Consider the following 9,505-nt stretch of genomic DNA (forward strand, 5'->3'; position numbering starts at 1 on the left):
AGGACAGCGCCCGGCCGCGCACCCAAGGCGTGGTGCGCATAACCCCGCGGCCTTTGTTTAATGATTTTATTGAAAGAAGGAGACAGTTGTGGGGAAACAGGTTTGACAAGGAGCTGCATTTTCCCCTCGAGGGAATAGCTTTTTTCCTCCCTCTCTCTCTCTCTCCCCCTTTCTTTCTGTTTTTGGTTTCCCTTTGACATCAAAGTCAGTAATCGGTTCATTGCAGTGTCAAGATCATTATTTAATTTATTTATCTCCACGAGTTAAATAGCTACACACCTGCAGACAGGCGAGAAAGTTGGAGGAATAATACGGCGGGGTAAATTGAAACGGAACACACGGACAGCAGGGGCTGTGGAGGGGAGGTCTGGCAGGGCGAGCGGGGCAGGAGGGGGAAGGCGAAAGGGAAAGGGAACGAGGAGCAGGAATATAGAAGCAAGCAAACAGAGAAAAAAAAAAAAAAGAGAGAGAAAGAAAGAATGAGAAAGAAAGAACGGAAGGAAACAGAGAGGAAAAAGAAGAAAATGAGAAAGGAAGAGAGATGGAGAGATTAAAGGGAGAGGAAAACAAACATACGAAGACAAGAAAGAGAGAAAGAAGAAAATGAAAGAAGGAAAAAAGGAAAAAAAGAAGGGAGGAAAGAAGGAAGGAAAGAAAGAAAGAAAGAAGGGAAGAAGCAAAGAAATAAAGAAGGCAGGAAATAAGCAAAAAGGGAAGGAGGAAAGAAAGAGCAAAGAAGCAAAAAGGAAAAGAAAGGCGGAAAGAAGCAAGAAGAAAGGGAAGTAGGAAGAAAAGATCCCTGCTAAAGTTTCCAGCCCTGTCAGAAGAAAAGATCCCCGCTAAAGTTTCCAGCCCAGTCTCTTCGCACTCGCCCACCTTTCCCCGATTTTGCCCCGAGCACCCCGGCCCCCACCGATCCTGTTCCTCTCCGCAGCCGCCGGGGCTCCCCTGGGGAGCAGCACCCGGACGTGCGCGCCTCGGCCCGGCAGGCTCAGGGGTACGGAGGGTCCCACCAAAGCTCTGCTGCGGTGGGGAGCAGGGGGCGGACACGGTGCTCCCCCCGACTGCTCTGCCCCCTTCTCCTGCAGGGCCCGGCGGGCTGCGGGCAGGCTCTTTCCCCGCCTCGCTCTCGCTCCGACCATTGTCAGACTAATCTGGGTGGATATCAAAGGACACTGAGCTATCGGTGTTATCACCCAGACTGACAGCAACTGTCAGCTGGGGTTAAATCAGCTCTCGGCGCTCCCGGCGCCGCGCCGCGCCTCCCTGCCCCACGCCGGGCGCATTCAGCCCCGCGCGTCCCAGCGGATCGCCCCGCTGCTCCCAGGCCCTCCCGAAGCCAGCTACTTTAATTGTCCTCATTTGTAAGAGCCGTTTTGTCATGCTAAACAAGGCTGGAGCAGCCATTCTAACCTCTCCTTTCAGCCCTTTTCTCCTCTCCCCTTTTGTTTACCTTAGCCTGATCTCTCATTTATTTATCTATCTATTCTTCCTCTGCTTACCCTCCCATTCAAGCACCATGTATGTTAATTGTGTTATGCCGTTTAATTCTAACATCGGTCTCCAAAGAGCACTTAATGAGCAAAGCACATCCAAACACGCATCGCTTCGGCTATTCAGCTCATCCAGACGGACCTCTTACTCCTTCTCCCCATTCTGCAGCGAGACTCCCTCCCTTCACAAAGAGGCGCCAAAGAATAGTCCTCTTTTCCACCCCCCCACTCCCCCCCAATCACTAATTGATCCGGACAAGACGCTGATTCCAATCCACTCCCTTCACCATCAACACCAGTCCCGTCCCCCCACCTTCCAAATCTCTCCTCGCACCGGTAAAACTTCAGTGCCCCAAAGACAACTTGCAGAAGGCCGGTTCCCCGATGGGACGGGGTCCAGGGCAGAAGGAAGCAGCCCCCCGCAGATACTCGGGTTTGCCGCGGCTCCATCCTCGCTTTTCGCAAGTTTTCCTACTCCACAGCCGCGTTCTCCCCGACGGGCTCCAAACAGAGCCCGGCCCGGCCAGGTACAGCTCCAAACCGGCCCCGACCCAGTGAGATCGGCTACCGGGGGGTCGGCACGGGGAGAGTGGCAGCGAGCGGCGGGGCTGCGGGCGGAGCTCGGCCCTGCCACGGGGAGCATCGCCGGCAGCCCCTGGCGCTCGCCAGTGAGGGACGCGGGGCTGGGAGCCGAGGCACCGCATTTACACCACGCAGTTGCCTCGTTCGATGACAGATTGTCTTTATTCAAAACGTCTTTTGTTCAACAAATGAAAAGGTTTAACGAGGTAAAATCCTGCCGGATACATATTTTTTTCCCCCCTTTTTCTTCTTCCCCAAGACATTGTGAAAACATGTTGAAATTACCCTAGGTCTTTACTCGGTTTTTCGTTATTATTATTAGAAGTAGTATTAGTGTTAAATTTTTACAATTCTACTGCCTGACTTCATACCTGACGCTCTGCCTAAAGTAAACTTAGATCTAGTCTCACTGGATCACACAAAATTAAGGACTATTTGTTTTAAATTAAGCAAACACTATCATATGCTTTAAATATAAATGTTTCTCCCTTTCTCTCCTTCTCTTTTTAAACTTTGAAGAGCCTTTTTCTGACATGAAAAGCAATTTTACCTAGTAGTGCGTGGTGACAAAATATATATATATTTATATATATAACACAGCTGATCTCGTCTTTTAATGTGCAAAAGGAAAAAGATAAGAAATAATCAGAGTAAGATCGGGACATCCCAAAGTCAAGTCCAAGTGACATGAGACCCTGGAGAACTCATAGACATTAAGAGAATAAATAAAAATCGACACCGCCTTTCTCTTTCTTTTTCCTCCTTTTTCTCCCCCACTTAGTCCCGAAAGGGCAGTTCAAGGTTCGCTTTTTTCTTGCTTTTTTCCTTTTTTAACACATTTACAACTCTTACAAGTGCCGGGCTCCTATCTGACCCAGCCACTGCAGATCCCCCTCCCGAGCCTGGGGCCAGCTCTCAGAGCGAGGTTTATAGGCGAGAGCATCTCCAAGTCCCCGAGGCAGTGTCCGCGTCTGTCCCGGCCCGGTGGCGGGCAGCAGAGTCCTGTTTCGGGGTGGCCTTTTGCTTCTGCAGGCTTTATGTACATGCACACGAAGGAATCCCAGTTCCGGCTGCCACCCGGGGACACACACACGCCTGTGGGGGTGTGGGTGGGTGTTACATGGCAGTCGCATGTGCTGAAGAATAGGGATCTATCCCAGTCTTGGTCATGCCTGGGAATAATATGTAGGCAACTGGAGGTTGCAAACTGGAAGCCGACCAAGCGGTACAGTTACATGGCACGACATAGCCCGGGTTAGTTGGCGAGGGGTGAGTGTGGGTGTGTTGGCTGGGGCAGCTCAAGCTGCCAAACGCCCCGTTCTGGTATCCCAAGGTGGAGGCGTAGGGCAGGGTGCTGGTGGCTAAGGTGTGAGGAACCTCAGTCATCTTCTGAATGGCGCTGGAGCTGAACTGGCTGGGGTCAAGTAAGGAGTAAGGTGCTGAGGTGGGAGGCAGGAAAGCCCTGGCCTTCTCCGGGGAGCTCAGCAGAGAGTCAGTGGCCCCCACGGGAAGCCCGGCGGCCTTTAAGGGATCGGTTTCCCCGAGGTAAGGCAAAGGGAAGACATACCTGTCCTTTTTGAGCAGGTTCTTGGGCTTGCGCCGGGGTCTGTACTTGTAGTCGGGATGCTCCTTCATGTGCTGCGCCCGCAGCCGCTTGGCCTCGTCGATGTAGGGACGCTTCTCCGCCTCGGAGAGCAACTTCCACTCCGCGCCCAGCCTCTTGCTAATCTCCGAGTTGTGCATTTTTGGGTTCTCCTGGGCCATCTTGCGCCGCTGACCGCGGGACCACACCATGAAGGCGTTCATGGGGCGCTTGATGTGGTCGCTGGGCTTGGACATGCTTCGGGCGGGCGGGCGGGCGGCTCGGCGGGGCGCTGCGGTGTAGGGCGCACTAAGGGCGCCGGACGGCGGCGAGAAGTGGAGGAGGAAGAGGAGGAGGAGGCCGAGGGAGCCGGAGGAGCGGGAGGAGCGGGCTCAGCTGATCATCACAGATCCTCCGCCAACGCCGTCCCCGGCGGGAGCCCTGCCGGGGCGGGGTGCTGAGCGGCGCGGAGCAGCGCGGAGGGGCGCGGAGCGGCGGCCCGCGGGGCCCGGCGGGCGGCTAGGCGGGCGGCGAGCCGCCGGGCGCTGCTGCGGGCCGGCGGTGGGGACGCGGAGCGGCGCGGGGCAGTTCAAAGGCGAGGGGCAGCGACGCGCAGGCTGACATAGCGGCAGGGCGTTCACAGCGCGGCCGGGCGCCCAATCAGCGCGGAGGGGGACCCGCTTAAAAAGAGAGGGAGAGAGGAAGAGCGAGAGGAAGAGGAGGGGAGGGGACAGGGGAGGGAGGAGGAGGAAGAAAGGAGGGCGAAAAAGGACACCCCCACCCCCCTTCAAACGCGCAGATTAAAAAGAAGGCTTTTGTGAGTTGCTGTGCTAATAGCAGCTGCGGGGGAGGCGAGACAAGCGGGGGGGGGGTGGTCATCCTCATCCTTCCCCCTTCCTTTTCCCATCCTACCCGTGTGTGGTGGAGCGGGGCCGGTCCCGGCGCCTTCCAGGCTCGCCGCCGCCGTCGGGGCTGCGCTCGCTGCTCTCCTCCGTGCGCCGGACCGCTCTCCCGCTTACAAGCCTCCCCCTACCAGCCTCCCAGCAGCTCCGCAGCCCCGCTTAACCCCGCGAGCCGGCCCGCGTCCCGGCTTGCTTTGAATAATTGCCTGCCTCCCGCGAAACGCCCGTGGGGAAAATATTTATTAAATGGAAACAATTGTCGCGGCTCCCGAGAGGGACCGCGTTTGTTCCAGGCTTATTGGTTTTTAGCACCTGCTTTGGTTAACAAACCTGCTCCGAAAAGGCCCCGCCGGGCCGCCCGCTACCCACCGCCCGCCTGTTTCCGAGAGCGACCGGAGAGAGAAACGAGAAGTCGGGTGGGCGGCGCGGCGGGGGAAGGCTCCCCAGGCCGGACGGGGGGGCAGCTGCCCCGGCCCCTCCGGGCGCCCCCGTACCCCTCGCCGGGGCATGGCTGTAGCTCCACCGGTAATTTCGTCTCCCTCCCGGCGGGGAGCCGGCGTCGCTGGCCTTTCAGTGCAGGGGTGCCGCTATTGGCGGGTGCCCCCTCGTCCAAATAATAAGAATAGTAACAGTGTAAACCACCCTCAACCTTGTTTTCTGCTTTCTTTTCCTCTTGCAATAAATGACTTTCATTTCCGGGCAGAGCCGTGTGAGTGCGGGGCCGGGCTCGAGGAGGAGGAGGAAGAGAAGGAGGAAGAAGGAGGGGGGCATATGGTTTAGAGTCCGCTCACCTGGATGGGGCCGGCAGCGCCGGAGGCCTTGACTCTGCTGCCGCCAGGCCATCCCAGCGGCTTTTTTCGTTGCCCCCAGAATTGAGCCGCGAATTTCTCCACGCTCTCCGGGACCCCCGTGCCTAGAGCGGGAGCTGCAGATCTTCCCTGGGGGCAGTGGATCTTCCTCGGGAGGAAACTTCCCCCTTCCGAAGGTGGGCTCCCTGAGCCTCCCCATTCTTCCAGCAGCCGCTGCCGTGCATACGGGACAAGCAACCAAAACAAGGAGGGTAGAGGCGGCCACTTCCCCCAGCTGCCCCCGTGGGAGCCTGCTACGTTACCCCCCTCGGGAACCTCCGTGCCGGTGGTCCCGGTAGTACCGTCGGGACGCTCACTGCGGGCCCGGGCGGGAACATCCGAGCGCTGCCCCGGCCCCGGCGGGCACCTGCGGGCTCGGACGCGGCACTGGAAGGGTGACACGCATGGAAATTTATTTTTCACTCCCCTTCCCGCGTGGGAACAGCGATACCAGCGGCCCCGGTTGCTGCCTCTGTGTCCCGCGGAATGGCAGCGGCTGGGCGTGCGCGGCCGCGCCTAACAACCCGCGCTGGCACCTGTTCCCCAGACCCCCTCTCCTCAATATACCGTGTTTTCCCCTCCGCCGTTTAAACTACAAAACTCCCTTTGTTTTCGTTGTTTATTCTCAGATTCTTTGGGGGCGGGGGGGGGGGAGTGTGGGGAGAAGGGAGGGGGGGAATTATATCGTTTTTCTTCCCTCGCGAAGATTAAACGAAGGAAACCCGGCGTCGTTCTCAAAAATCCGGGTAGCAAGACAAACCGTTCGGAAGGGATGGATGGCTCGTAGGCTCTGCCTGCTCCCGAAAAGTCTTTCCAATCAGTTAAATGTTACATCGCAATATTAACGATAAAAAATGGGCAGCCTGGCTTTCATTGGCTGGTGCCTTTGCCTTGATGCATCATCCCACACTCTCCGATCAGCTCGGGGCATTTCGGGCTCTGTTTTGTTCATTTACATCCCGTATATGCCCCCATTTAAAATAAAAGGCAGAGAGGAAAAGAAAGATTTCCTTCGCGATGAGAAAGCCTGAACTTTAAAGTACTTCCATTTTTACCCTAAATCATCTGTCTTGGAAGGGCATTTGTTGGAGTTGTATAACCCCCGAGGACGGGTTTTATAAACTTCTCATCTTTGGGTTTTTTTACTTTAAGACAGAAGCGATTTCCAAGGCGGTGACTGAAATCCTTTTCTTCTCGCTAGCTTGTTTAGACACCAAAACTAATAGTGCGATTATTATTCCTGAATGATATCATGGTAATGAAGAAAGATAAGAACGACCTGATATGGAAACATTAAAATTATATTCTTGGAGGTAGTTCATTTGGAGTAACTTGAAATTAGATGACATCATGTAGCCTGAGATCTAATATCAGCACAGAGCTGTATTTCTGTCTTCATCTTCCTCCTCCTCCTCGCAGGAATCACAGTCGGGCTTGCAGTGTTGCAGCTGCCAAAAGTGAGAGGCAAAGAGCTGTAATTTGAAAATACACCCGATCCAAACTTTTACTTGCTGGAAAATGATGGATATTTTAAAGAACAGGGGTTTTGGGGTTTTTTTATGCTTCAGGTGCTAAGAAAGGGAGTGGATTTTGAATTTATTTTGAATTGAAGGGAGCATGTTTTGGCAAGACTTTCAGGTCTCTGGTGATTTTCACAGGCACTGAGGACACCAGTCCTCCTTGCTGTTCTGTGACCTGGTGAGATTCCCACCATGCCTTTTACAAATACATAGAACTAGCTCAGTGCACAGGCTGATACTTTCCTTTCATGTTTGGTTATTTTACACGAAGGTGCATGCATACATTTGTTTATGCATGTGCCACATATTTTAAAAACACCCGTTTAATCGCATGCCATCGTATAATATTTTCTGACAGATATATATACACTCACAGTATTCACAGATACTGTATGGAACAGAATACATACTTATGGATCCTTCCCTGTGCATGTTTGCAGTATTTCTTGCTTGGTTCCTTGCCAACCCTGAGAAAAGCATTCATGAAGTTACAGCTAGAAGTAGTGACACTGTTACAGACTTCTGTATGGAGTCTGTAAAATCTCTGCATGGAGAGATTTAATGGAGCAGGTCACTGCCCTGTACATACATAACAGAAGAGGGTAGCAGTGATGGATGTGGCAGACTGGATCATCCCACGATCTGGTGTGCCCAGTGGCTGCTTTCTCACACTGGCCAACAAGAGATGCTTCCTGGGAAGGCACCATGCTCTGTGGGAGAGAGTTGTAGAATAACTTGCTAGAAAAATAAAGATGTGCCTCAGCCCCCATTACTTAGGACCTGGCTTATGCCCTGAGCCTGAAGTTTACAGCACTTTCAAAATTTCATTTTTGTTCTGCTCATTTTATCTAGCCGTGGCACTACATGATCTGCTATGAGCACCCTGTCCTTTAACAGAGTGCTATATGCATTTACAACACTCATTTCTCACATGTGATCTGTTCATTACACTTTTGCAGCATTCCTTTTTGTTGTAGTCCACCGTTAATGAGGAAGATGATGCATATTTTTGCACCAGAGGATTTTCCTCCGGGTGGTAGCCATTCAGTGTGGCCAGTCCTCAGGAGCTACTGATGCTGGGAAACCTGTTGCCAGCTGACACCATCAGCAGGTCCAGTGCATTTTGCTGGTGCAAGTCTTGGGCTGGGTGAGTCAGCGGCACTGCCTTACAGCATAATTTTGTGCTCCAATTTATAGCAGCCTTCCTGAATGATAACATTAAACATGGTTCTCTGTATGTGTTCGTGTGGAAGTGCTCCATTGAGCCATACTGACTGCAGCCAGGCCAGCAGCTACTTGGGTTGACATTCCTGCCACTGTGAAGTGTATAACGCTGGGGCAGAGAACACCAAAAATGCCCATGCAGAGCCAGACGGTAGCTTGGGCTTCATGGGACCCACAAAGGGTCTCTGGGTGCAACCCCTGCAAGAGACTCCTGGGGCTGGGCCAACTCGGTGCCTCGTCCTGGTCCTTCCTTAGCAACATTAGCTGTTAAATGATAGCTAACAAGTGGCTAAAGAGTGGTTCACCCTTTCCCAGTGAGAATTGCCCAATGGAAACCCAGCAGTAAGCCCCTATGTTAGGTAGACCCCATGAGGTCCTTGGTGCATCAGCACACATCCCAAGGAATGGGAAGGATCCATGGAGATCACTTGTTTGTTTTCTCTGCAGCAAAAGCAGCAGGAGGGAGAGCTGACGAGCCTCTCCAGTAAATAACTATATTCGCTGTGGCCATGCATGTAAACCCAAGGGCTTGACACACAATTGACTTTCTAGATATTGTATGGCCAGGGAACTTCAGTCATTGTCAGCAACATGAAGTGAAGGATAAATGACCTAAGCTCTGAAGTGCAGAGTAGGCTTGTAAGGAAAGGTAGTATCTTTTATTGGACCAACTGATACAGTCAGAAAGAACCAGACAGGCTTTCAGGCACATGAGCTCTGCAATAGAAGCAGCAACTTTCAAGAAAAGTGCCAAGGCTGAACTGTTTATCTCATGTACTCACCCACCTCTGTTTCTGGGGATGCTGATGGCTTTATTGGCTGCAATACAGCCATCCTCACTGGTCCAGGGTGAGGCACTGTGGTCTGATTATTCCCAGCTACATCTCAGGCATGAAGACATGCAGAGGCTACTCCAAGGTTGGCTTAAAAGCTTGGGGTAGGAGAAGGAAGTGACCCGCAGGGTTTGGTATTTCAGGCGAGCTCTGGAATAGCCTTTTTCTGGATCACTGACCTCAGTCAAAAGCTACACGTGGAAAGCACGTGGAGCTCAAATGTAGCCAAGTGCTGTGTTCTGCAAACAAACGATATGCTCGAAAATATTATCTCACTGTTATTCTTCTAGCACAGATAAATAACATGAAAAGTGGAGGTCTGGTCAAGATGCAAAGATACAGAGGAAAATACTTGTATTGATTTATGTAATCTCAACACCAGTTCATAGGCTCATAGGAGTTCTTACAAATCTATGTCTTGTCCTCAAGTTCCTCATTTTGCATTTAGAGATCTGAATGAGACGAATGGTCTTTAAAGGCAGTCTCTGCAGATGTCCCTGAGGGCTGTGGTGCTCTGAGTT

General features: G+C 52.8%; 1 protein-coding gene across 1 annotated transcript; it reads right to left on the reverse strand.

Moving 5' to 3' along the window:
* Positions 1-3,191: 3,191 nt before the first annotated feature.
* Positions 3,192-3,914, reverse strand: SOX14 (SRY-box transcription factor 14; the record flags this gene model as incomplete). Its single annotated transcript, XM_080623612.1, has 1 exon — positions 3,192-3,914. One exon carries the CDS (start codon positions 3,912-3,914, stop codon positions 3,192-3,194), a length of 723 nt encoding a protein of 240 aa, XP_080479738.1.
* Positions 3,915-9,505: the final 5,591 nt, after the last annotated feature.

This window comes from Psittacula echo (assembly GCF_963264785.1).
Source record: "Psittacula echo genome assembly, chromosome: 7".
NCBI lineage: Eukaryota > Metazoa > Chordata > Aves > Psittaciformes > Psittacidae > Psittacula > Psittacula echo.